A 27,457-nucleotide genomic window follows, 5' to 3' on the forward strand; every position below is an offset into this window, starting at 1 on the left:
TGATTTAAGTTATTGTTAACGTCATGGTGAAGTTCAATAAGTACTTAATTTTCTGTCCCATGATGTATATTATTTTCCCATCACATATAAACATCACAGTGAGTAAAACATTTATTCTTTATTGTTTTCCCAGTGTTTCTCGGTGTTTTCGCCCTCTGTGCGGTGCACACGGTACAAACAAACTTCAGCGTTGTCTCTTTCTCTCCCGCAGCTCTGCACCCGGCGCGCTCGTGAGCAAACCAAAGTAAATAGGCGATTGTAATGTGATGCCTTCACGTACCGTGTGCTGCAGGAAATTGAATGCATGGGCCGAGCGCACATGAAAACTAGGTTTTTTTCGTGTTGTTTGCGTGACTGTTCTTTTTTTTTTTTTTTGCTTGATACCTAAGGCGCCATGCAAATGTCTGTATTATGTGAAGATTATCACAGCTGTGACGACGAAGTAAACCCCTAAAAGCTTGTTATGATCCTATGGCGATACTTAACATGCTCACTTCAGCACTGAAACACTACTGTACTCTTACATACATGTTTTTATGTTGGTTTAGCCAGCACACATTTCACAAACAGGCGACTGTTTACATTCACTGCCCTCGGATGTTGCAGATTGTGGTGGGAGCCTGAAGGCAACATTGTCCCTTTTTTTTGCCTCGCCACCGTCTGACTGTGTTTGTCCTCTGAAGTGATTGTGTGTGCGTACTGTCAGTGTGTAACGAGCTGAGTCTTATAGAATATGACTGGTGCAAATCACTGAGTTGTAACGAGTGGAATGAAAGAAATTTAGGGCGGAGTGCAGATTTTTTAAGAAACAACTAGAATGTCAATGAAGATATTAATCAGAATCCTGAAACTATATTTATTGTATTTTTATATTGTATATTGTTGAATAGGTGATACTATTTATGCTGTGTAAGACGGTGGTGTTTAAACTCCCAGAGGTTTTATTTCAAATTAAAATTAAAGATAAGATCCCAATTCACACGAAAAATGTATAACTGACACATATGTACAGTTTCTCACTCCCATGTCATCATTATATATAGATAGATAGATAGATAGATAGATAGATAGATAGATAGATAGATAGATAGATAGATAGATAGATAGATAGATAGATAGATAGATAGATATAATAAATATAATAATAAATAAATACATAGAAAAGCTCTTCAGAACATTAATTAAGATGATTAATCCCTGTAATTCCTCAGCTTGTCTGTTAGGCTTTAGTTTGAGTTCCGTTTTTTTAAACTTGTAAACGGAAGTTTTAATTTGTCATTCATCCTTTGTTTATGTTTATATATATTATTATATTAGGATGTAGGCGATTACGAGGTATTGTATAATAAATACAAAAGCTCTTCAGAACATTAATTAAGCTGATTAAGCCCTGTAATTCCCCAGATTGTCTGTTAGGATTTAGTTCCGGTTTCTAAACTTAAAAACTGAGGTTTTAATATGTCATTCATCCTCTGTTTATGTAACTGATATTTAAATATGACATTTTCATTTGGCAACAGCTTAAAGTATCCAAATGATAACGATTTACTAATTAATACTTATTCTGGGACATTAGAGGGTGATAACATGTAGGATGGCAGTGGGTTAGAGAAGCGAGCTTGTGACCGGAAGGTCACATAGTCTGTGGATAATCTATGAATAATCACAGCATCTGTAATTGCGTCTGTTTCCAAAGAGCTGATTGTGCAATCACAGGAAAGTCCAGTCACATCCATTTTTACTCAGTGTTCCTGGCACCGCCTCATGTTTCAATAACTGCTGCGTTTCGAGTTAGATTAGGTTTAAACAGCTTACACAGCATCTGTCTTACACAGCATAAACGGTATCACCTATTCAACAATACAATAAATAGAGTTGATGTTATTCACAGAAATATGTGGAATCTGATTTATATATCTTCATTGACATTCTAGTTGTTTCTTAAGAAATCTGCACTCTGTCCTAAATTTCTTTCATTTTACTCGTTACACTCGTGATTTGCAGTTGTCATATCATATCATACTCAGCTCATTACGCACTGACACGTACCCACACACACTCACTTCAGCTGTGATGTGAGGAAACACACAGCCATGTATGTAAGAGTACAGTAGTGTTCAGTGCTGAAGTGAACATGTTAAGTATCTCCAACCGCTCCAGTGGAGCTGCTCAGTGGCTGGCACTTAAGACTGTGGTTGTGCTGGGCAGCTTCCAGGTGTGAGTGCGTAACTGTGTGAATGTGAGCAGGGCGTTCCTGCAAAAGAGAGCCTCACTCTCAGTGAACCTACCCTGAATAAATAAAGGTTAAAAAAAAAGGCAAGCATAAATTTAGAGAAAGACACACTGAGGCACACTGCAGGCAAAGGTGCTGTTTGTGTCAAAGACCTCAAGAGGGAGACATCTCCACATTATTATAGATACACAGAAACTTTTACTTGCAGGAGAGCTTTAAAATGTTTGTTCTAGACGTACTCTTAAATATTTAAGACCTTTGTTTAACAGGTAAGAAATCATTTGGAGGCAAACAGTGTACACATAACTGTCAATCTTCCAATTTACTGTAATATTTAGAAGATGATGGATATAAAAGGGAAGGATATCAAACACACAAGCATAAGCAACACATGCAATTTTTACTTTTACTTTGATGTTTTGCCTTAATGTGTGAAACACCAACCACCATACAGAGTATTAGAGATACGTGTGTAGACATGCTCTTTGCATGAAAACATTCATCATCTTCTCTGTGCAGGCAAGACTCTTACTTTCACTTGTATTTCTTGCTCTATTTAGAAGTTGATGGATATAAAAGGGAAGGATATCAAACACACAAGCACAAGCAACACATGCAATTTTTACTTTTACTTTGATGTTTTGCCTTAATGTGCAGGCAAGACTTACTTTCACTTGTATTTCTTGCCCAGTGAGAGCAAGAGAGACAGAGAGAGAGAGAGAGAGAGAGAGAGAGAGAGAGAGAGAGAGTGTGTGTGTGTGTGTGTGTGTGTGTGTGTGTGTGTAAAGGGCAGACTGTACTGGGGGGAATCTGATCCTAAAGACCAGTGTGGGACAGGGTACGTGCATGGCCAAAAATGACATGCTTACACCTGCAGTTTTATTTTGCATTTAAAGAAATATAAAGTGGTTAAAAAAAGCAATGCACTAAGAATGAATTGCTAAAATGCCATTTCTAATTACTTATGAAGGTGGATGATATTAGCACAAATAAAAAGCAAACATTGAATGAATCCTGCTGTCACTGAGCTCCTTGTTATTTGCTGAACATGCTGGGATCTTGTTCCATCATGGCTGATGTGTATCTCCGCTCAGCATACTTACTGAGTCACTAAAATGAAGCAAAGAAGACTTTCCAAATCACTACCACCTTCTTGAGAAAAGTTTCTTTTTACATTTGTGGAAAACTTGCTGGAATGCAGGGTAATTTTCTATTAGCAGGGTGCAATTCATTCACCACTAAACAATTTGCAACATAAGGCCACGTGTCTTCTGTCACAAATCATATGGTGGACACGCTGTGTGTGGAAGGAGAAGAAGTCAAGCTCTTTGAAGGTCACACACTTCAGACATCTGGTCCTGGTCCTGAAGCAGGTCAGTTCAGCAGTAATAACCGATTTGGCAATGAGCTCTTTTCACAAAATAATGCCTGAAAAACCCCAAACTGTACAACAACAAAACAAGCTGCAAAAGCTTTTAGTGCATGTGATATATTTTGTTTTTACTGAAGGCTAATCATTGATGTCATTCTTTTGCTGACCCTATTTGTTTAATTTATAGCAGTTATATTTGTAGGCTGTGTGTTTTACTGTGCATGCTGATGGTAATTATTTTGGAATCATTCATTTGGGTTAAGTAAAATGAAGATAAGACTAAATTTGATGCATAAACAAAAGGTATCGATCAAGTTAAACAAGATACATCTGATGCAGCTTTTGATGACCACTGAAACAAGCTCAGGACTTTGGCCTAATCATCAGCAAAATGATACAAACAGTCAGCATTTGAGGACCACAGCTAGAGTGAATGGAGTGCTTGTGTCATTTGCAACATGAATAGAGTCAATAAGTTTTAACAAGCACAGTTGTATTAATCAAGGAGTATGGTACAGGTAAGATTCCTGAATTTGATTGTGTTTTAACAATAGTTTTCCTGCTTCTGCTTCTGTTTATGAGCTGTAATGTTAAGTGTCTAATTGCTAACACATTTAACTAACTACCTTTGCACATAGTCTGTTCTCCTTCACACACATCTCAAGTGCAAGGCTGCATGCTGTACATTCCTCTTCACAGACTGAGCCATGGATCATGTGCTGAGCATTGCTGACAATTATATCTTCACTCCGTATGTTTACCCGACCTCATGGCCCGAGGACGGGGCTCTGCGTCAGATAATCACCCTGTGGGTGCTGACCAACCTGGGGGCAGAGCTGCTTTACATGGGCTTTGGTGCACTTAGCTTCTACTATGTGTTTGACCATAAACTCATGAAACATCCATATTTTATTAAGGTAAGCTTGTTTAATGGACCTGGTTGAATTGTAGACAAAGAAAACTAAAGAAAATCCTAATCCTAATCCTGTGATCCTATGACAGAACCAGGTAAGACAAGAGATTCAACTAGGAATGACCGCCATCTTCTGGATGAGCTTCCCCACAGTGGCCCTTTTCTTCTGGGAGGTCAGGGGTCACAGCAAACTTTACGACAACATCAGTGAATCTTCTCTGGGTGAGACAACGTTCATCAGAAACCTTAAAATCCAAAACAGGGTTCATGTTCAATGTTGAATCAGCTCATTCATCAGCTCAGTCATTTTGGTGAACTGACTAATAGTAGCCATCCATCAAAGATTTCTCATTTGTTGAATCAGGTAGTAAAACAATTAGTCCTAATGAAACCCATTAACCTTCTTTGTGTGTGTTTTTTCAGGCTGGCCCGGGGTGTTCCTGAGCATTGCTGGTTTTTTGTTTTTTACTGATATGTGTATCTACTGGATACACCGGTGCATGCACCATAAGAAGATTTACAAGGTGAGCTTCAGCATGCTGATAGCTGAAAGCTGTTCAAAGCTCAGCACTGTGGCACATTTTAGCATCTTTTAGCCCATTGTTTTGGTCTTACAGTCAACAGCTTAACTGTTGTTTTTTTTGGTTCAGTATCAATCAGGGCTATGAAATTACTAACACTTTTATCACATCTATTTGTTAGACTGCCTGCTTAGTTTATTTGAAATTAAAATGAATTCATGTAATTTAAAAGTTACAGAATAAGCTGCGATCTCTTCATAATACTTTCTGATTCTGGCTTTCTTTTTTGTGTACCTTGTTTGCCTGCCTTGTGCTTTTCCCCTTCAGCATTTACATAAGCAACACCATATATTCAAGATTCCTACACCTTTTGCCAGCCATGCCTTCCACCCACTCGACGGCTTCCTGCAGAGCTTACCGTATCATGTGTACCCTTTCATCTTCCCCCTCCACAAGGTCTTGTAACAGTATTGACAATTATGACTGTTCAAGCTTTATTACATATTTCTTGATGCTGTGGTTGTTGATAAAAGTTGTCTTGAATTATTTCAGGCATGAGCACAAAATCTGATGTAGAGTACAAAATGCAATGAATTTGAAAAAGTACATCATCCTGATGTAAACTCTTGTCACATAACTGTAACATGTGTGGGTTTTTTGGGATGTTTACATTACAGATGGTCTACCTCTCACTCTTCATCTTTGTCAACATCTGGACCATCTCTATACATGATGGGGACAACCGCATCCCCGACCCGCAGATATGGATGATCAATGGAGCTGCTCACCATGTTGACCATCACCTCTTCTTCAATTACAACTATGGGCAATACTTCACGCTCTGGGATAAATTAGGAGGCTCTTACCGATACCCTTCAGCCCTGCTGCAGAAGGGGCCACATGACCACATCCGTAAACTCATGAAAGAAGCTGCACAAACTCAGTGATGATGGAGCTAATGATGAACAATTGAGTCAGGAACTTTACAGAGAGGTTTGTTTTTTTTTTTTTCCCCAATAGAAGTTGTGTAAATGTTAAATACAAAATAATTTAAACAGGTTTAAAGGGAATTTTTCGATTTTTGGATAAAATGGTTTAATGTGTTGACTAGAGAGAACTATAGCCTGGAATTACTGTAAAGAGTGTACCACAGTGAATAAAACCAGCTAAGGTAAGCTCTTAACTAACCATATATAGGTAATGCACAGCTCTTTAATCAACTGTATGTGTGTGTTTCAGATTTTTAACAAAGATCTTGTATAGAAATTGTCTATTGCTTCACAATCTGAGCATGAGAAAAAATTCTGATGTAGTCATATCTTCATCCTGGGCTGTAATCATCTAACTGTACACACTATCTTTGTGTCCACCATCCTCATGACTTTTTATATTCAACACAAGTAAAAGACGTTTAGGATGAGGAGTGTTGTTGTCAACACATACAAGGACTAGACTAAACTAATGCTGTCAAAATGAAAGCTGTTTGTTGTATGAAAAAAAATCTCAAGAACGTGTAATAGGAGTTATTTTATATTTATAAAGACTACAATATAAACCCGACACCAATGCAAAATACATTTGTGCATCATTTCTGCTTTGTTGAAATATACTCTGTCTTGCAAAAATGTGAAAAGAGTGTGAATCACATGCATCCAAATTCAGTGCGTGTTTTTGTCCGAGAGTCTGATTCCAGATTCGTTTTTCAGCTTCCGGTGCTCGGTGTGTTTTCGTGCAGGCTCTGCAGGGCGAGGTCTGTCCACTTCATCTCTTGTTCCTTCACAGACTCTGTGGATCCCCCGTTGTCCTGCTCGGCCTCAGGCAGTTCACTCTGTCAGAACAAAGGAGAGTGTTTTACTTTACTTTATACCAACCGTCTGATGTCATCAAGACAAAAACTGAACATTTTGAAGGACGCAAAAAAAAAGCAGTAAGTATTTAGACAAGAAAAGTCATTCAAAACAAATCTAATAGGCTACATGAGGATTTGAGAGCAAGTACTTTTTGTTGGTTTGTTGTTAATTAACTGCTCATTAAGTGTGTTTCTTCTCACTTCATTTATAATGCATAATTATTAGTTTTTGGGTTTTTTTTTACAGTCCTTGTTTTCCTTTTCGATCCTACAATTGTAAAGGCCATACTGTACATGTTTTTAGTCGGAAAAGACTGTGCCTACTTTTCTGGTACAGCTTCTTTTTCTAATCATCCTCTCACTCTCAGTTTGTCCATTTTTTTTAGCCTTGCACATCAATTCAGTTCAAAACAAATAACTCTGGATTGTTATAAAGTGTCACCCAATGGTTACACAATAAACAAGGTTTCCCAATGAACCCAATCAGACGTTTCATTCCACCAAAACACTGCACTGTGTCCCGTTGAAGCCTGTTAGCCCACATCTGGACTCAACACCTGCTTTTCACAAACATATTAGTGATGGGGTTTGTTTGTTTTCTGCTTATTAAACAATACTGTCGTTAATAAACTTCCACACAGGATGATTAGCAGCGAACATCCCTCCTCCATGACAACAATCGTTGTTTAAAATGTGGAAGACAAACTCTGCCTGAAGCTAACATCAGCCTGTTTGTGTACAGCACTTACTAGTGGGATGGTGACATCCTCGTAGGGCAGCCTGTCCTCCCTCCAGGCGTCATCGGTGAGGTCCAGCACTCTGCCGTCTCTCTGAATCTCACTGTCCATGCTGCTCGCAGTTAGCCTTCAGCTAACACTTCACAGAAGGTTTAGAAAGCCCGCCACTGCTACCCTCATGCATATATCACAACACTGCCTCACCAGGGAGAAGGTGACCGCAGCACAGGGTTCGTTAAAGTCTGTTCAGTTAGATCTGAGTAGAAATGTTGACATGTGTTTCAGTTCGCAGCTGTTTGTCCACAGTCGACGCTGTGAATCTACGTCACAACTGGCGCTTGTTGACAATGTAACCAATGATGCCTTCACGTGCTTGGGAAGTGCTGCGTTAGATATATAATTCTGTGTTAAATAACCGATTAAAACCGTCACCAGTACTACTACTGCTAATAATAATAATGATTACAATGAATTATAACAATAACAGTGATTATAATGTAGGTTTTGTGGCCGTTTTAACGAGTGTGCATGTTGACTGACAGATCTAACCGCCGCCGTACAGAGCACGGCCGTTAAAAAAGAACGTAACCGAGCGCCACGCCGCCTAGTAGTGTTGCGTGGTTTCCATGGTAACCAGACTCACCCTCTCTGAACCGTCCTCTGGCTCACACGGCAGGGTAAAGACAGCGCGACTTTTTGTTGTTTCACTGCATTTAAAGGTAACTATATCCATCTGTCTATATATATTACATCCATCAGGCTTTCTATAGATAGTTTTCAGCTAAATTTAACGACAGTAAAGTTGACGTTAGCCAGACAAACGTTACTCGAGCATCTAAACCAGTGGTCCCCAACCTTTTCCTAACTGCGGACCGGTCAACGGGGGAATACGTCATTTCGAAATAAAAAAACGTTTCAAAATAAAAGACCGCTCGACTTAGACTGGGACTATAATAGAGGGGGACTTACTACTCTATCTACAGTTGGTAGGAGAAGAAGAAAATATTAAGTATTAAGTAATATTTTCTTCTTCTCCTACCAACTGTGGATGAAGTAGTAAGTCCCCCTCTATTATAGTCCCAGTCTAAGTCGAGCGGTCTTTTATTTTGAAACGTTTTTTTTTATTTCGAAATGACCGTATTAAATAAAACAGAAATAACTAATTAATTCTTGTGCGCGGCCCGGGGGTTGGGGACCACTGATCTAAACAAGCCGCCATTTCACTCAGAGAATAGTAAAGCCTTCTTTCGGAGTGACATACACATGTTTGAAGCTTTAATCTTGCCTTAGCGTTGTGTTAAATAGTCATTGAATACCTGTATAACTGGACAGTTCTCATCAAACACAAGTTCATGTTGCCCTGAGCAAGAGAAGACCTCTGCATCAGTCAGTTTTATGGTACCAAAGATGAGCATGGTTTTTTGCAATCCTGTACTGAAGCTGAATGTTGTTTGTTTTTCTTCATAGAGGTGCTGCAATGATGTCAGCCTCTCAAGATCAGCAGGTAGAAAACACAAAAACATGTCTGAACCCCGGAAACCCAGTTTTCTCCTGCATGATGTCTCCAGCGCAGCGTGCAAAGACTAACAATCCTTTGTACAGGACCACTTCCAGAGACTATGGTCTCCTCTCTCCATCCTTTGAAAGCTCACCGTGCAGTTTCCACCCTAAATCACAAAGATTCTCTGAACACCTGGGCAAGAGCGGGATGTATCGTGACAACTCCTTGAATACAGCCGTGGACCGAAGCAGGGTGTATGACTGCCCTAATTTAAAGCACACCATCTAGATGCACGGTTGACCTAATGTAAGATTGTTGGTTCAGTGGTATTTTGAATTCTTCTGACACCTTAGTTTAGTATAGACCACAGAGAATACATTTTTGATGTACGGGCAACTTTCCTCTTTGTTAATGAGCACTATGTTGTGTGTAGATGTTGTCATTTAGCCAGTTTTGTCTTTTAATTAATAATATTAACTATACCATCATATATGTGGTCTGTATTTCAGATGCCCAAATTTTGAGACATCAAACTGACCCACAGAAGTTTACCAAAGCCTTGAACATGGACCTGGACCCACCCCACCTTCAGTTCCTCTCTGTTATATTGTCCTGTTGTATATTGTATATTAATAAATGTGACCTTGACAACAAATAAAATGATCCTTCATTTTGCCACCAGTAGTACAGTGTGGATTCAAATGTATTAAGAAAAGTTATAAAAACAATTTCCATCTTATTGTTCTGGCACATCAGTGTGACTGTGGGATTCATATACAGTATAAGCTCTAATATTTCAAATGTCTTCAAATATATAGATATATTTCAAATAGAAATAGCCTATGAGTGCTTTATTAAAGTTTTAAACCATTTTATGTCATTTTTTTGTGCCTTCTGTTGATTGCGTTCACGTACCGTGGGAAACTTTGGCTTCGGAACATTCCCCTTTTAGTTTGCTGGTTTTATTTATTTTTATGCTTTTTTTTACAATAAATGGTTGTATTAGCGTACTTGTTTGACGCGGCACTATAGTCTAATATGCAGCTTTACCATGTGCGTTTTCATCTGTTGTCATTTTATTGTTGTAACTTGTTGCTTTTACACAACATACGGCGCAGAAACACACAAAACAATGATTTCCACGCGTGTTTAAAAGGCTCCATAATGCAGCTCGGATAAACGACATAAAGAGATTTATTATATGAGAGGATCTTTGCTGTATATTGACAGTGTATTGAACAACAATCCTCCTTCTTCCTCCTCCTCCGTGAGCCGCGCCTCCGCAGCCACAGCTGATGATGGTCAAGCTTTTAGCTGCCAACGCTACGGAACTTAGCACGCAGCTAGCCGCCGTGTAGCGTCGTTAAATGTGTACGAGGTGTTAGCCGACCCTGTCACATGAGTGCGCCGCTTTTATAGCTCACAGGAGCTTGTCTTACGAGGACACAGGCGGGTCGTGTTAATGTGCCTCCGCGGTTCACCGGCGTTTTGAGCACCACGCGTAGTTCGTCGCCGCTCGCGTCGGCTAACTTATGTAGTCTGACAGTCCAGCTAACCGGGCTAACAGCTAGCTGCTTAGCTCCCCCAGCACAGCGCGGCTAGCTGCCCGAGTCTGTGGAAACTACTTCGGTCTGCGTTTGAACGCTGCTGGTTTTTCCCAAGTGAGAGCACGTAAGTGCCCGTTCGGGTCAGAAACGATCCACTTGTAGTTAATTAGCGAAATGATAAGTGCGAGTTTGTGAGACATTTTGAACTGCTAATGTTAAAGTGCTTACTGGGTGGGTGGCTAGCTCGGCTAACTGCTTGTCAACAATACTAACATCTCTCTGAGAGTCGCTGCACGATGAGCTCAGTGTTTTGTCTACTTTAACAACTTTACACTGAAACGGCTTCGCGTCCTATGGTGACTACTTTGCCTGAGAGGGACAGCTAATGGTTAATGCTGATTTTCTTTCTTAGTTTTCAATAATTTATTTCCATCAGACTTGGCATTTCATCTAATGGGGTGTGCCACTCCAGCTTGATTTCAGCCTTGCTGCCGGCAGGACATGATCAGCTGTTTAACAGTTACTAAACCTCGGGGCAGAGTTTCACTCTTTCTCCTCTGTTTGTGTTGCTTCCACAGATATGCCAGACCTGGATGAGAACTGGACCTGAACCCCCCAGGCTGTCTATGATGTTTGCAGCTTTTCTCCTTGCAGCACCTGACCGCTCCTGGTCCATTTAACCAGTCATATATTACGACCTCCAAACCAGTCCTACATCTCTGCTTGGCAACAGTATGATCGTTTACGTTGATCCCACCCAGCCCACTGGGATTAGAATCCCCCGAAACCACGCTCTCCAAATGATATGATAGTAGCCGCCTGGATCACTTTCTGTGCCTGCAGGAGCCTTGCACGGGTTCTGCTCTTCCTTTCCTCCTCAAACTCCCTTCCTCCATTCTGGGAGACCTTTGCCAGTGTGGTCTCAGGCACTGGAACCATGGGTAACAGCTGTGTGTGCCGGGAGGATAGTGACTTGGAGGACCACCAACATGGGTCAACAAGGGCGACCCGGGGACAAGCTAGGCGGGTGGATCACAGTACGGGCATAGGTGTCGATGCTGGAGAGGCCAGGAGCAGTCGACCAAGGGATCCAGTCAGGCCGCCACGGCGAGGGCGAGGACCCCACGAGCCAAGACGGAAGAAGCAGAATGTGGACGGCCTGGTGCTGGACACGTTGGCTGTCATCAGGACACTTGTAGACAAGTAAGTCTTATAAGAGTAACGACATTATTGAGGTAAATATGATGATGGGAGGAGGAGTGAATGCGTAAATGTATATATTCTGAACTGTATTAAACCAGGATCATGAGGACATATAACCATCCTGATGCTTGTCAAAGAAATTCTGTTTCAGTGTTGTTAGTATTGTTATTTACGTGCAGCTACTTTATTACTTAAAGTAGGAGTGATTAGGTCTGAAGCAGCAGTACGGTAGCCGCACTGCAGTGGAAAAGTAACCAAGTTATATTAGCATATTTACAAGGTTTGTTGGCTCAGCGCATTTGGACCCACTTGATCCCATAGATCGTTTTTGTCATGCAGTAAGATACACTGCACATTGACATGAGGGTTGCTGGTCTATGCTGTAGCTTCCCATGACATTCAAGATCAGTCAAAGATGAACAGGAAAAAAAAATGTCAAAGCGTCACATGAGGCTGCACCGTTGTCACAAACACACAAACATCACATGTGCGACTCTGGCAGCAATGTTTGAAAGAGTAGTGGGTACAAAGTAAAGTCACGCATTCGAGATGACTAAGTCCTGCATCATTTGTGTTTTTGGAACAAACAGCACAGCGCTCATAAGCACTACATAAACAATTAGCAAACAGCTTATAGCACACTATAATGTAGTAACAAGCAGTTCTATTCATTGGTGTGACCAAAAACTCCCTCTGTGGACACCTGTAGGTCAGTAATTCATAGCAATATAGTAAGACACAGATCTAATAATAGTTGTAGCAGTAATAAACTGTGTCATCATAGGATAAGTTTTAATTGCTGACTATTGTTATACTTAAAAGTGTCCTATATTATGGTGTGTTTGTATACTGTTTATTAACGCTAAACAGGGACACTTAAAGTAAATTGTTACCAAAATCCTAAACAGAAAATCTTAAAGGTTTATGACTTTTTGATTATCATTTAGGAAAACTTCAAATAAAACAATACGTTAACCAATTCTATTCAAACTAAATAAAAAATTAAGTATTGCACAGTGTCGTAGCAACACTACAATAAGTGTTGTCAGAGACTGCGTGTTGATTGCGTGGGCTGTGTCGCACCTGTCTTGTTGACAGTGCCTACACCGTCAACCTTCACAGTGTCATCAAAAATATAACCACGTTTATATCACCTTGTCAAGCTTTGACATTTTTATTTATCACCAGCAAGGAGCTGCACTTTCACACGTCTTTACCTCACATCATCCCTGTAGTCTCAACTAGGGTTGTATGTTTCCTTGAGGTTTAAATAAAAATGTAACTGGAGAATTTATTGGAAACCAGGATTTGACACCAGAAATGAAAGCTAACGTTAAATATAAAAGTGATTTCACAAAATAAAAATAAGTTATAATAACTGACTTTTTTTTCCACCTGAACTAAAACAATACATCAAGCAGAATTGTTCCCATAACAAGACCTATCTTTATTCATAAATGTCTGAGATGACTTGAATGATGTTAACCAGTCCAAGCAGCTGCTGCAGGTATTATTAGGTTCATGTGCTCTGTTTCCTCCTTTGCCCTAACGATGACTTGCTGCAGTGATGTAGCAAGATTTGTGTTCCCTGCGTAGATGCTGAAGCACTTCCCTTTCTCTTCCACTGAGCTCTCTTCAGAAAAAAAAAACATTCAGCGTGACCCTTCTGGGGTTTTCCTCAGCATGAGTTTGGTTGGCTTTGTGAAGAAAATATGGACATGATACCTTTTTAAATTGTGTCATGGTTAAGAAGACATGAAAATATATAGATATAAATTATAGGTAGTGTAATCTGCTTTACTTTCCCCTTTTTTGGCTGTTCGTAGTAACAACAGCAACCTAGTAATTTGCCTAATTTTCCATCAGCCTGGCTATTAGATCATTTCTTGTGTCATAGCATAGTGTGGAGTCCATCCAGAAATACTGAAAGTCCAACCTACAAATAGACTCATCTATGAAGAACTTCATTTGAAATATTGTTGATTCATATCAATGTTTGTCTCTATACGCTGCTATATCTACATGTTTGAGTTCCTGTATGACCCGGTTTGACCCTTACAAACCCCTGTAGCTTTTATTTTACAGCACAATGTTTCCACACAGGTGAGCTGAACTGTTTTTAACATGACAAAGTGGATATAAGAGCTGCAGGCTGAAACGTAGACTCAACATTGTTAATTAATAGCTTCACTCAAGGTTGAGGTTCAGTATTTGTGGCAGCTGTTTTAACATTAATATGGCTGTGAAGATACAGGTTACATCCGGTGGTCTTCCGGAGGTGGGCTCTAAAATACCAGCTTCTGTAGTTACATTTCCCTGGGGAACAGGAGCGTTGTAGTACAAGAAATTGTATGTTAATACCTCAATTCCTTGGCTTCAACCTTAGTTTGAAATAAGTTACAAACTCTAGCTTTAAAGTTTAACATTACATTTGTTGTGCAACTAATTTTGATGTGTGATTCACTGTGCTGTATATTCTTGGTCTTGTGACAGTCATACAATATCCTTCTCTTCCAGATAATAGGATTGCATTATTTGGAAGCTGGTGTTGTTATATTGTACACCATCTGTGTGTCGAGATGCCACAATATAAGAGTGGCTGCAAGATGCATCAAAACATAACTTTATTAGAACACTAAGAATTATTGCGACCTGAACCACTGCCTTATGCAGCCCTGAAGTGAAACACGCAGGTTCATTTCCAAGACTTTGTTCACAGTTTGACTCATAAAGCCGAGAGAATTCGGTTACAGTCACTACTCATTTGCGTTAGGAAACCTGAGGATCAGTTATGACTCTCAGAGCACTCTTCAGCTTGGGATGAGCGATGACAAGCAACAGTAACAACAGCAGCATCATCAAAAACAACACCCACTGATGTAAATCCATCACAATTATATGTCTGCGTTAACCTTTCCGTAGGAAAACATTACTGTTCACAGCCGTTACAGCAATCACAAAAACAGACAAAGGCATGAATCATTGGTTTATGTTATTTCAGACGGAGTGAACTGAGCGTCGCAAACACTTGAGATGTATTTGCTGGCTGAATTCTCTCACTGCGATGCACCACTGGCATTTCTGTGAAGCAGAAGCATGCTTAGAAATGCATATCACAAAATATAGAGCATAGTAAAGTGGAAAAAGGATAGAAACTTATCTAAAGCAAGCTGTTCTCATGTCCTGTGCAAACTCTGTTCTGTTTTTCAGTGACCAAGAGCCCCCTTACTCCATGATCACTTTGCACGAGATGGCAGAGACGGGTAAGCATGAAAAGAGAACACACATTGACACACTGAGCGAGGCAGTACTGTGTTCACTTAGCAAATAAAATGTCTCTCTTTAAAAAACTGCCACAGAATACACAAAGCTTTAAACTCCAAGTTTAACAACATCTTTTGTGTACAACTGAAGTGAACTATTTGGTGTGTGTTTCACAGTGCTGTATATTTTTTTCAATATCCTTCTCTTCCAGATAATAGGATTGCATTATTTGGAAGCTGGTGCTGTTATATTGTACACCATCTGTGTGTCGAGATACAGCAAAACATAACTTTATTAGAATACTAAGAAATATTGCAGCCTGAACCACTGTCTTATGCAGCTTTATATGAAACACACAGGTTAATTTCCAAGAATTTGTTCACCGTTTGACTCATAAACAGAAGAATATTAAGTTGCAGTATGAGGTGCGTTAGGAAATCTGAGGATCAAGCTGACTAAAGTTCTGACTCTCAAACTGAAAGCACTCTTCAGCTTGGGATGAGCCATGACAAGCAACAACTCAGCTGTGTTAGGAAATGACTAAAGTAACGTGATGTTACGTGATGCAAAAGCACTTTTAATGACTTTAAAATGACAGGATCAGAGTTATAAAATGAGAAAAGCTTTAATCGGAAACAGCAATTTGATGAGATGCTAATGATGTCTCAACTGTTCAATTGTTAGCTTTCAGTCATGTTTACAACTCCTCTGACACAAAGTCAAGATTTTATCATTTCTCCTGACTGACGAGGAGTCAGGTCTCTTGCTGCCCCATCCCCCTCTGCCTGAGCTGGTGGGTTGTTTCTGAGAACTGCTGAGGCAGTGATATTAAGTAGCTTTGTAAGCAGCAGATAGTCGCAGTCCTCTTCCTTTGTTCACTGTTTTTTAGTAAGTGTTTAGTAAGTAGTCTCGTCGACACATCATTCAAAACACTCTGCAGTGATTGCAGATTTGGTTTGGGTTGTTGAGAAGAAATGCAAAGCTCTTAACACAAAGACGATGGATTGCACGAGACCATTTATGTCAAACTGGAGAAACCTTCACTCGAGGGCCGCAACACCACCTGTCTGCACCTGTCTGCTGCTTCCAATGCTGCAGCAATGTTGCTGCCTCAGCATATGAGCACACACGTATGAAGAATTTGTCATTGGAAGCACTTTGGTTTCTGTTTGTAGTCCGACTTGTATTGACCAATCGTGTTTCAGCAGACCTTGCAAGTAAACAGTCCACGTGGAGAGAGAAAGAGACGGAGAATCTATGTAATGTGGAATGACTCCATTGGCTATCATTAAATATCATTTAAATATCTGTTTATAGAGATTTGCTGAAATGCATCTTTCTCTCGAGACACTTGTACTGAATGGACCGTAAACAATGATTGGCAAATGGAAGAGGAAGTCTTGGCCCAGATATCTGTCATCTGGATATCCGCTGGCTACACCAGAAGCCCAGAAACATTTGGCGTTGCCCCAGAGGCTAAATCGTTGTCAGATGATAGCTAATGTTTCCAAGATTGTAATAGGATTGACATATTTTCTTCTGTTTTGAATGTTCCAGATGGATTTCTTTGGCTAGTTGAATTAAATCTAATAGAGTTGCCATATTCTTAGCTTGACAGGTCTGATTCTTGCTTAGGTTTGCGTACAGTTTAATGGATGTTTTTGTGTATGAGCTTGGTTTGTTTGCACTTTCTTGTGCATATGTTGAACGATGCTCTCCTGCTGAGTGTGTTTTGAGTGCATACTTCTGTGGTAGCCTTTCAATTCTTGTGTTTGGGTCCTTGTATCAGGCACATATGGTGTGGTGTTTGGTTTGACAACAGCCAAGTTTGGTATTAGCTCGCAGATACTGAACTCTGAAGGCAGCCAAGCAGCAAGTCAGCCAGCCAGTCATTTTCTTTTTGATATGTGTTATGATATTACATTATTCATCAGGCAGTTGGCTGGGTTTTTATAAGTGATCGAGAGTTTCTGACTGAGTCATCTAATGGACAGGAAATGGATGTTTTAATATTTATGCCACATCTGATATCATAATCCATGGACATGTCTTACAATGTGATTTCAGGACAGTTAAATTATCTTTGACATATTTTGTTTTATTAGGAATAGCAATGGCAGTTCTTATGTTTTTGCATGAATATGAAAATGCCTGAAGATTACATAAATATGTGCAGTATTTTTTGCACAGTAGGAGAGTATTGGGAAGGTACAGCAGTGGCTTGTAGGTGTTTTTGTTTTGGTCAGGTCAGTACAAATAATGTGAATTAATAATAATATTATCAGAAATGTGTTAAGTGTAGCCTTGTGCCTACGACAGAATCACAGCCGTGTTGATATTCAGTACAACAGCACTTCCTTTCATGTGATATTGCTTTATTAAGACAGCAGGTAAGTCAAACATTTTCTTATGTTGCTTAATGCAGTCAGGCAGGACTTAGTGATCAGTCAGTTGAGTCTCCAATCAGTCTTTTCTTCTCTTATCTCTCAGATGATGGTTGGCTGGAGGTTGTCCAGTCTCTGATTCGAGTGATCCCATTGGACGATCCGCTTGGCCCTGCAGTGATCACCCTTCTACTGGACGAGTGCCCTCTACCCACCAAGGTTAGTTGTTTCTTACCTCATATCCGACGAAAGCTTTTAGTCTTAAAAGAAAAGTAAAGACTGAGAAGACCAGTCTTTGTCCTCCTTTTTTCTGGGTGATTGTGTGTGTCTGCATACAGTGACATAGTTAGAAATTCTTCCCCCTGTTATCAGTAAATTACTGTGGACCCCAATTTTATTTACACATCAAGGAACTGGCCTTCACAACACCATCACAAACTCTCTCATTCACATGTAGCAGGCCACCACTTCTCCTCAGGAGCAGTTTGGTGAACCATTTCTACACAACTTGACATGTGGACCAATGTTGGTAGAAAGCAACAGACCAACTACACCTGTAGTAGTTTAGACCTGCAGCCGGTAACATGTTGATGTTCTCACCTGCAGACAGTTTTAACACTAGTGCCACCTACAGCCAAAAAGTATTACAGCTGCGGGTCTTTGTATGTATATTTAAGGTCTATCTATTGCATACAATTTAAATGGTTATTGAACATAAACCATTGTTATAAATTAATCTACATATACCCTTTATAGAAATAAGCTTGTCGAGCTTCAACGATAGAAATTAGCCAACTGTCACTGTCCTTTATTGTTTTCTTCTGGCCTCTGCTTTCCACCCCCTCTCTCCCATTGTTCCTCTTTTTTTTCCCCCTTTGAACAAATACAATCTGGTTAGGACCCCCTGCTTCCCTGTCCAAAGTAACCTGAGGACAGAGGACATGCTATGACACTCTGAACAGTATGAACTCTGTACTCTTCCAGTATTCAACAGAAATATGCTAACCCTAACCCACCTAAGAAAACATTTGAATCTATAAAATGTAAAGCGTCAACACACACGAACAGCAGCTAGAAAGAGGATGAAACTGCACCCATAACACTCCTTGCCTGCAGGTGGCGCTAGGTAGGTAAATGCAGAAGGTGTTCCTTTTCTTGCCTCTAGATGGCAACATCGACATGTTTACGTCTGCACTTCTTGCCATGTCACAGTGACACAGGCTGAAGCAAATTGGATCATATTGGCTGATCCTGGTTTGGAGTGCATCAGTGAAACTTAATTTAATTTACTTGATGTGCTCTGCTTTCTCCAGCTGTAGGTCCAGGAAATCACCTCTGCCTTTTCCCACTAGAAATAGCAATAATGTGTGTCTGTGTTTGCCCTTACTTTAATACTTTACATCTTGGGCTGTTTCCATCTTCAGTCATGTATGAATTTGGAAACACTGTGACTTGTAGTGTAATATTACATCTCTCCATCTTTGGATAGAAAACGGGTATCTATGTGATCTTCATCAGAGTAACTCTTCCTTGTCTTCTCTCCAGGATGCTCTCCAGAAACTCTCTGACATGTTGAGTCTGAGTTCGGCCGTAGCACGACAGGACGCTCTAAACCCTGCTAAACACAGAAACACCACAGCAGTACTGGGATGCCTGGCAGAGAAACTGGCTGGTACGGTTCACATTTACGCACTTGATCATTTTAATCCTAGTCAGTAGTCCTGCTCCTGTTACTTTCTCGCTCTCGGCTGTGAGAGTCTGTCTATTCGTCAACTTTGACTTTACGTTCATTTTCGTTCAATTCCCAAACCCTGTATTCAAGGAGTCAGTTTTCTTGTGCTAATGTTGCTATATTTTGTTATTTAACATTTAAGTAAGACATGGTCATGGATGCTGTTTTGGTCTTAATGTGCAGTATGGTGATATACTGGATGGTCGGGTTAGACTGGTTTAGCTCAGCGACTCTTGAAATCATGTGGTAATACTTAATAGCTAACTAAAAGACTAAATGATAAATAGACCTACCACAGCAAATAGATGTGATAAGCATGAGTGACGTGGCAGTTATCACTGACAGGGCTGGAAAGGGGAAATGATGGGGACATTGTGAAATACATTGCTGTTAATAAACAACCCAGGTAGCCATTTACTGCAAAGACACCACCAACGTCTAATCAGCTGTGATGTTCACTGTATTCTCCCAAGTGCTGCACAGAGCTGAGAGTATTCTAGTGATGGGCATGAACTCACATTTCCCATTTGTATTTTTTGATGTGTCTGTTCAGAACACGGTGCTTTATGTTGGTAATGGTTTATATTTGTAAGCTTTAGTGAGGTAGCTGTTAGATCTGGTAGCTGCAGCACTGATAACTGAACGGACACTCTGCTGAATTCCCCAAATATTATTTGCTGCCTGCGTTATATATCCGGAAAACATTTTTTCATGTTATGGCTGACTGATAAATCAGTAAGACATTAATTCACAGTTTTTCTTGCTGCTGCTGATCATTATTTTTCTCTGACTAAACAAATTCTTTTTGTTTTCTGTCCATCTTTCTCTATTAAGGTCCGGCCAGCATTGGATTGTTGAGCCCTGGAACTCTTGAGTACCTTCTAGAGAGTCTGGTGAGCGCACACACACACACACACACACACACACACACACACACGCACACACGCTTGTGATGTCAGTCTATCTTTAATTTTGTTGGAAGGTATAAAAATTTCTTCTTCTGTATTTATGGCATGTTATTCATGTGTGCTGCTCTGGGAAGGTCATCACATTTCTTGTGATACCTCAGCAGCTGAGCTATTTTTTGGTTTCAACAAAAAAAACGAAAATCCAAAGAGAAAAAAACACATTTTCTGATGAAATGAGCTTGCTTAACAGGTATGGTGACAATTGCAGTTATCTCATCCAGCAATTTTTGGCGTTGGTGGCAGGAAAGACTGGATGAGATGCTGTCTATGATGAAATGCTGAGTTGAGATGTTGGTATGCTTCGGAAAGTCCAGCCATGCCACAGATGAGAAAGAGAGTTTCTGTTTTTACCACTCCACTAGTTCTCTTGAGATCATTTTGTTATTTATCAGATAACGTCACTGTCAGAGAGATAAGGAAGTCAATTCTGCAAATGAAGTGTTTCTTCCTTATCTACCAAAAACGACCAAAAGATGGCCACTTTTGACAGCTCTGAGGGAAATCCCTTCAGTGCTGGCTCTGACCTTTTTTAATATGTTGAAGCCATTGAAAAGAAAGAACAAAAGTGAGTAAGGAATGGATATCTTATGTAGGTAACTTCTGTGTGACTGAGAAAGCAGATTTATGTAGGCAAATGTTGTTAGCAGAGTTTATCTTGTAATGTAGACAATAGTGATGGTTGTGCAGTCAGGAAAGAGAAGTCATTGTGAAACTGAACAAACTGTCAGTTACCAAAAAATCAACTGCTTTTGTCCATGGAGGCATGCTTACTATAAACGAATAACAGAAGACATGGTAATACTAATTCACAACAACAATGTGCATTGTTGTTGTGAATTAGTGTTAGCATTTCTAGGTCCAAACAACACCCTGACAAAAAGCACAAACCGATGACCATTTCTTTTCTGCCTTTTGTCAATCTGCAGAGCTCTGAGGCCCACCCCACCGTCATGCTGTTTGCTCTCATCGCTTTGGAGAAGTTCTCCCAGACCAGTAGGTTCACTCGCTGTATTTTAAGACCTGTTCATATTAAAGATTGATGCAAACTAGTGACATCGTCACAAAAGAATCCCCAAATTAGATTGAAATCTTTGTATATGAAACATTACGCTGTGAGGCAAAGACAGAGAAATGGAATGGTTGAAGAATGTTAATGTCGTCCCCACAGCCATCAGCTTAGATTATACTGCAGTGACTTTTATATCCAATGTTTTCATAGTCGTTGTAAAGGTGGCCTTTTATACCTCCAACATCTGAAGTCACTTTGTATCTCTGACAGAGATTTATTTTTGGATTTGTTTGGCTGTTTTGAACACATGGTGCATCTTCCTGCCCTCAGGTGAGAACAAACTGACGGTATCTGAGTCGTGCATCAGCACTCGACTCGCTGTCCTTGAGTCGTGGGCAGAACAGCCTGACTACCTGAAAAGGCAGGTCGGATTCTGCTCACAGTGGAGCCTCGACAACCTGTGTGAGTAACCGTTTTTTTTTTAAATAAGGCCTTTGTGTCACTGAAGAAAGAACTGTGATGTAACATGTTTCCTCTGTTGTCCTCCGTCCAGTCCTAAAGGAAGGTCGTCAGTTCACATACGAGAAGGTCAACCTCACCAATATCAACGCCATGCTCAACAGCAACGATGTCAGCGAGTACCTCAAGATCTCCCCCACAGGATTAGAGGTCTGTGTGTGTGAGAGAGAATAGACACTTTTGGCAGATCAGTGGCAGATTTATTCTCCACCGTTGAGATTTTAATACTGTCTAAATGACTTCTGAATGTTTTCTCTCTCTCTTCAGGCACGATGTGACGCCTCCTCCTTCGAGAGCGTGCGTTGTACATTCTGCGTGGATTCAGGGGTTTGGTACTACGAGGTGACGGTCATCACGTCAGGAGTGATGCAGATCGGATGGGCCACCAAGGACAGCAAGTTCCTCAACCATGTACTTGTCCTTCTATTTACTGCTCAGCTTTTCCACATTCTGTTTCTCTGCAGTCCCACAATTTAGTTTTGTGTGTGTGTCTTACAGGAGGGTTACGGGATAGGAGACGATGAATACTCGTGTGCGTATGATGGCTGCAGGCAGCTCATCTGGTACAACGCTCGCAGTAAACCTCACTCTCACCCCTGCTGGAAGGAGGGTACGCACTGCACGCACAGACCCACGGTTATGAACCGGGACTACTTTTTCAGTTAGAGCAGTGGAAGAGAGCAAACGCCTCACTTTAAATGTTAAATGATTCATTTGTTCAAAAATTACACTTTCTTTTTTTGTTGTTGTTAGCACCCACGTGCTGCAGTCACTGCCAGCATTCAAGCTCTGCTTTACGTCCCACATAGACAGATAATAGTAGTAATAACATGCCAATACTTTATTGTGCTGCGTGTGTGTGTCCTATTTAGGAGATGCCATCGGGTTCTTGTTGGACCTCAGCAAGAAGCAGATGATCTTCTATCTGAACGGACATCAGCTACCGCCAGAGAAACAGGTCTTCTCCTCTGCCACGTAAGTCCACACACACAGTCACCCACCTCTAGTGTCACTGGTTAGTCTCTTCATTCTCTTTCTGTCCTTCCCTTTCCCCTGCCCGTCTTCCTATCCTCTTTCTTCTCTCCTTTCATTTATACTCAAATGAACCCATTTCTTTGCTTTACCCCTGTTTCTTGTCAGGTCCGGTTTCTTTGCGGCAGCCAGCTTTATGTCATACCAACAGTGCGAGTTTAATTTTGGGGCCAAGCCTTTCCGTCACCCACCTTCTGTGAAATTTAGCACCTTCAACGACTTCGCTTCACTGCTGCCCAGTGAAAAGATCATCCTACCCAGGTGAGAAATAAAGTCGGGAAAACAGGACGTAGTCTGTTGTCTTTCCCAAACGTCTTCTGACTGTTGAATCATTTGTTTGCACACAGTGCGCAACATGTAGGTTTGGCATGATACAAACGTGACTCATCTTCTGGGGTTGCTCCAGTGTACAAAGAGTATTTTCATCACTCATTAATTTGTTGGCTACATTAAAGCAGCTCTTTTGTTTAGTGTAGTCACAAGTTGAATGACTTTGTCGAGACTAATTAGATCTAGCGACATGAACAGAGCGATATCTGTACAGGAGATGGTCACCACGTTAACAGTGCAACAGACCTGTCTTATGACAGACACTTGACAAACCATGGCTGTAACCCAGCATCCTCAATATGAAAATGAAATTACCTATTCGTTTTACTGATCACACATGACTTTGTCAGGACAAAATGTCTGCCATTTAAAGGATCTATGGCCCTGTAATAATCTATTATTAAATAATCTTAAAGAGTCTTTCAGAGAGTTGTCGACTCAGCTCTACAGCATTCCCGTGCAACAACACGACCTTGAACATTACCATAGCTGAACCAACACCGCTCTGACATAATGTTGACAAAAATCTTCAAAAATCATCATCTTGACAAAGAAAGGAATTGTTGATTTGAGATCAATCAAACAGCAGTGCACTTGATGTTGATACAATACATCCAAAACGTTGATGATTCACGTGCTTCACATTTAGTTTTTTCTTGAGTATACATTTAGAGCAAACCAAGGGAAGCTAGCCCAAATCTTAAGTGCACATTATGTGACCACTTGTTTCTCTCTGTGACCACTAACATCTGCAGCATGACCTCTAATGTAAACACACACTGAACAAATAACTGTTTGGTTTACTAATGAGCATGAACAAATGAACGTTAGGCTCACTTAGTAACAGGAGTATGCTCTAAGATTCAGTCTGATGTTGAGCTGGCACTCAGATATTAAGATATTTACTTCAAAATGGGCTTTTAGTCATATCTCAACATGCAACCAATCACCTCATATCTAATGAAGTTATTTAAAAATTGGTGACTGGACTGAAAGATCATGACATATAGTAATGAACATCAAAATATGGTACATAACAAATTCTAGGATTCTTGTTATGTACTATACACCTGGTGATTTTTCATTGACTCTGTGCAAGTATATGGTACCTGGATGAGATGGTACTGCAGTTACGTTGGTTTATTTGCCTTCAGAATGTAAGTATGTAAGTCACATTGCAAGTAGAACTGTGCTAAGTTGTCATCACTGTACACAGAGGAAAAGCTTTAAATATATGTGTGTGTGTGAATGGAAACCTTTATCTCCTTTTCTGTGTGCTTTGCAGACACCGGCGTCTGGCTTTACTAAAGCAGGTTAGCATCCGAGACAACTGCTGCACGCTATGTTGCGACGTCATGGCTGACACAGAGCTGCGGCCCTGCGGACACGGGTATGTGCGACTGTTAGGACTAAAACCGAGCTAATTTCTGTCTGTCTAGCGTTTCCTGTGAACATATAATAAAATCTTCCTTTATGTTTCCCCCATCTTCCTCCAGTGGTATGTGTATGGAGTGTGCCTTACAGTTAGAGACGTGCCCCCTGTGCCGCCAGGACATCCAGACCCGAGTCAGACTCATTGCACATGTCTCCTGACACACTTCCTCATGCAATCAGGAGAGACACACAAGCCCGACATCCTCACCATCCTCCTCCTCCTACTCCTTTAATCCCCTCTCACCCTACAGGGCTGTGAGGATGATGCCACAATGTTGTGATGATACCAGAACAGTGACTTCTGGTAAGAGGAGGCGTCGATGGAGAGGCGAAGAGAAGAAAGGCAGGAGATGAGAGGAGGGGAATTTAAATCACCGCTGGATCCGCGGGATCTTTCCCTCATTTACCTACATTTCCTCTTTTATATCCGTCTGACAGCTCGTTGCAGAAGCTGGGCCAAGAATCGTCAACTTTCTACCAACAGTGTGTTTTTCAGACAAAAACAAGCAGAAGTGAGGGGCAGAAACATTTAAACCAGATTACGGACAGAACCCACCTCATCTGCAAGCAACCTGCGTAGAGTCAGCAGACATCCTTTCTATGATATGAGGATCCCACTGCGCTTTCTATCCAGAGGCTACCACTATTTAATCCCATCACCTGTCATGCACATGTCTGCAGATCTGAAAGGGCTGGGTAGAAGAAAAGATCACAGCCTGTAGTACAGTGTTAAACACAAGGTACAGATAAATTTGAGATGTTCTCACTTTCACTTTTTTGCGAATCATGGTGTTCTCGAGGTAGCATTTTCATTTTATTTTTCCCAAGGTTGAACCAGCATCTATCCTTTGGTCAGCTTGGTGTCAGAAATCTTAAAAGTTGCTGAATTACTCTTGGAGGTTAGCTTTCTGTTTCGGTTTACAAAAAAACAAATTAAAGTTCAAATCAAATCAGTCGTCAGATGACAGAACAAAAACAACAAATTACTTGAATCTGTATTAATTGATTTTTCAGCACAGCTGACCCTGCTGCTTTTTGTGCTTTGTCTTTTTGCTCAGATGTTGATATTTCCTGAGTCCCTGCCATGTATGTACAACAAATAAATACACAGGGATTTAAAATTACAGAAAGTTAATCTGTAAATCAAATCACATTTTTGTTTTCTCTAATTCTAAGTGCATACTGTATGTTTGAAGAGCCAGTGTAGGGGTTTTATACAGTTACATTTGTACCGCCACATTCTGAAAATATCTGGGATTGCTTGATTGATGCTAACCATTTGTTTGGCAACAACTTGTAATGCAACTCCACCGTGAGTCAGCCTCATTTGTGGGCTCAGCATAAGTAAATATGTCTTAATTTTTTTTTTTTTTTTTGTGATGACAAACACGTGCGTCTGTATCAAGACGACTATTTTTCAATCCACAAGATGTGATTTAATTTTGTATCATAAGTGATGGCGAACACCGATGTAGAAACTTGGTCGAGAGGTACAAGAAGTTTTTGTTGATTGACAGTGTTGTATTAGCCAATCAGTAAATTGTTTAAAACAAATGTGAAATGTTTAAGTGAATCGTTTTTTCCTCTCAGTTTACTAAATATCCCAGGGTCATTTTAAAAATGTTATCGTTTCGGGTCGGTGAAATAATTACCCACAGCAGAGTGACATGGAGTTTGAGCTTTAGTACAGAAACAACTGTATATTTGTTACACTTGCTACAAATCACAGCACTCTTAGTAGGATTTCTTACATCCAGATCGATCTTGCCAAACCACATTTGTCAAATTGGAAGTGTACCTTCCAGGTCACTGACTGTTCAGACTGAATAAAATGTGGTATTCCTCTTCGTGCTTTATATAACGGCACTCTCTGCTCTCATTTTGCCATCTTCCTCTGTCTTTATAAAGAACCACGTGTTTCCTGTCTTTCTGTTTATCCTTTACTTGAAGCATCTCTGGGTTGACTGAATGACATTTGTATTTTGCAAACAGGTGACGAAATGAATATGAGAGATTGTGATTTAATTCTATTTGTACAAATTTAAAAAAAAAAAGAATCTGACCTTTCAAATTATGACACTTAATAATTTAGAATTTATATTGGTCAAATTGTTTATGAAAGAGTTTCCACTCCGCCAAATTGCATGAGCAGGATCTGTAAAAAATCATTCAGACTATAACTGGAATGATTTCTAAAAGAGAAACATGCATCTCTCGGTATGACTAAAGACTGGTCTGGTCACTGTTTGCTATCTTGTACTCCCTGATGCACCTTATACATGCAGGTTTATATGGTCGTCTCTACAGTTGGAGATGAAGTTCAGGATTGTAAAGAATAAGTTGTGAGTTGTATTTAAAACATCTGTAAAGGAATTTTGCCCCAGAGTTCCCAAAGATGTGATTGATTGAAGAATTATTGTTTCCTGGATTGTGATATTTGTAATAAATGTATGTACAAGTGATTGTCTTTTTCTATGACTGTTTTGTTTTGTTTTTAAACTTAAAGCTCCTTTTGTCTCAAAGACAGGAGTGATAGTTTGATTATTTAAGAAAAACCTGGCACAACAGTTTGTGAGAATTAAAATATAATAAATGATTTTGAGTAAACTGCAAGCATTATTATGCAATAATAAGCTACTTTTGACAAAAACTATTTTATAAATGATTCCATTATGGATGAACACTTAATCAGTCAAACACATATAGGCTAATAACCCAGCATATAAATAAGTTAATAAAAGGTTATTTTTTGCATCAAACTCTACCTCTAAATTATCCAAAGACAACTTTATTTTGGATTTGTAAAAAATAAGTCCCAAAACCAATGAGGTGCTTCAAATGTCAGGAATATGGACATATTGCTAACCTATGCACAGGGAAACGTGGGACGGGTGTGAAACCAAAATGCT

General features: G+C 40.1%; 3 protein-coding genes and 1 long non-coding RNA gene across 5 annotated transcripts; 3 read left to right on the top strand and 1 right to left on the bottom strand.

Moving 5' to 3' along the window:
• Positions 1–3,090: 3,090 nt before the first annotated feature.
• LOC104938430 (lathosterol oxidase) lies at positions 3,091–6,424 on the top strand. 2 transcript variants are annotated; one of them, XM_027273213.1, is made up of 6 exons: positions 3,091–3,606; positions 4,305–4,522; positions 4,608–4,740; positions 4,942–5,042; positions 5,367–5,495; positions 5,717–6,424. In XM_027273213.1, the coding sequence occupies exons 2-6, from the start codon at positions 4,313–4,315 to the stop codon at positions 5,984–5,986; spliced, it is 843 nt and encodes a 280-aa protein (XP_027129014.1). In that variant the 5' UTR covers positions 3,091–3,606; positions 4,305–4,312; the 3' UTR covers positions 5,987–6,424. The 2 variants fall into 2 exon arrangements, with proteins under 2 accessions (XP_027129014.1, XP_027129015.1); XM_027273214.1 differs by lacking the exon at positions 3,091–3,606 and having other exon boundaries at positions 4,206–4,522.
• A 132-nt stretch (positions 6,425–6,556) lies between these two features.
• anapc13 (anaphase promoting complex subunit 13) lies at positions 6,557–7,944 on the bottom strand. Its single transcript, XM_010754818.3, has 2 exons — positions 7,638–7,944; positions 6,557–6,867 (listed from the first exon to the last, which is right to left on the bottom strand). Exons 1-2 carry the CDS (start codon positions 7,734–7,736, stop codon positions 6,742–6,744), a joined length of 225 nt encoding a protein of 74 aa, XP_010753120.1. The 5' UTR covers positions 7,737–7,944; the 3' UTR covers positions 6,557–6,741.
• Positions 7,945–8,232: 288 nt separating this feature from the next.
• Positions 8,233–9,800, top strand: LOC113744250 (uncharacterized). Its single transcript, XR_003461388.1, has 3 exons — positions 8,233–8,344; positions 9,095–9,432; positions 9,636–9,800. It is a non-coding gene; the product is annotated as an uncharacterized LOC113744250 (long non-coding RNA).
• Positions 9,801–10,300: 500 nt separating this feature from the next.
• Positions 10,301–27,010, top strand: rspry1 (ring finger and SPRY domain containing 1). Its single transcript, XM_010754817.3, has 15 exons — positions 10,301–10,797; positions 11,252–11,876; positions 15,087–15,139; positions 17,631–17,743; positions 19,070–19,196; positions 20,091–20,149; positions 21,151–21,217; positions 21,564–21,695; positions 21,787–21,902; positions 22,020–22,163; positions 22,251–22,362; positions 22,625–22,727; positions 22,893–23,045; positions 24,400–24,504; positions 24,611–27,010. Exons 2-15 carry the CDS (start codon positions 11,479–11,481, stop codon positions 24,705–24,707), a joined length of 1,779 nt encoding a protein of 592 aa, XP_010753119.1. The 5' UTR covers positions 10,301–10,797; positions 11,252–11,478; the 3' UTR covers positions 24,708–27,010.
• Positions 27,011–27,457: the final 447 nt, after the last annotated feature.

This window comes from Larimichthys crocea, chromosome XXI (genome assembly GCF_000972845.2).
Source record: "Larimichthys crocea isolate SSNF chromosome XXI, L_crocea_2.0, whole genome shotgun sequence".
NCBI lineage: Eukaryota > Metazoa > Chordata > Actinopteri > Sciaenidae > Larimichthys > Larimichthys crocea.

What these genes read in the sequence shown, in the direction of transcription:
- LOC104938430 (XM_027273213.1), top strand. Translation starts at nt 4,313, where the DNA reads ATGGATCATGTGCTGAGCATTGCTGACAATTATATCTTCACTCCGTAT. An exon ending in ACCATAAGAAGATTTACAAG is followed by an intron (nt 5,043 to 5,366) that starts GTGAGCTTCAGC and finishes TTTCCCCTTCAG; the next exon opens with CATTTACATAAGCAACACCA. An exon ending in TCATCTTCCCCCTCCACAAG is followed by an intron (nt 5,496 to 5,716) that starts GTCTTGTAACAG and finishes TTTACATTACAG; the next exon opens with ATGGTCTACCTCTCACTCTT.
- anapc13 (XM_010754818.3), bottom strand. Translation starts at nt 7,736, where the DNA reads ATGGACAGTGAGATTCAGAGAGACGGCAGAGTGCTGGACCTCACCGAT. An exon ending in AGGATGTCACCATCCCACTA is followed by an intron (nt 6,868 to 7,637) that starts GTAAGTGCTGTA and finishes TTGTTCTGACAG; the next exon opens with AGTGAACTGCCTGAGGCCGA.
- rspry1 (XM_010754817.3), top strand. Translation starts at nt 11,479, where the DNA reads ATGATAGTAGCCGCCTGGATCACTTTCTGTGCCTGCAGGAGCCTTGCA. An exon ending in TCACCCCTGCTGGAAGGAGG is followed by an intron (nt 22,363 to 22,624) that starts GTACGCACTGCA and finishes TGTCCTATTTAG; the next exon opens with GAGATGCCATCGGGTTCTTG. An exon ending in GAAAAGATCATCCTACCCAG is followed by an intron (nt 23,046 to 24,399) that starts GTGAGAAATAAA and finishes TGTGCTTTGCAG; the next exon opens with ACACCGGCGTCTGGCTTTAC.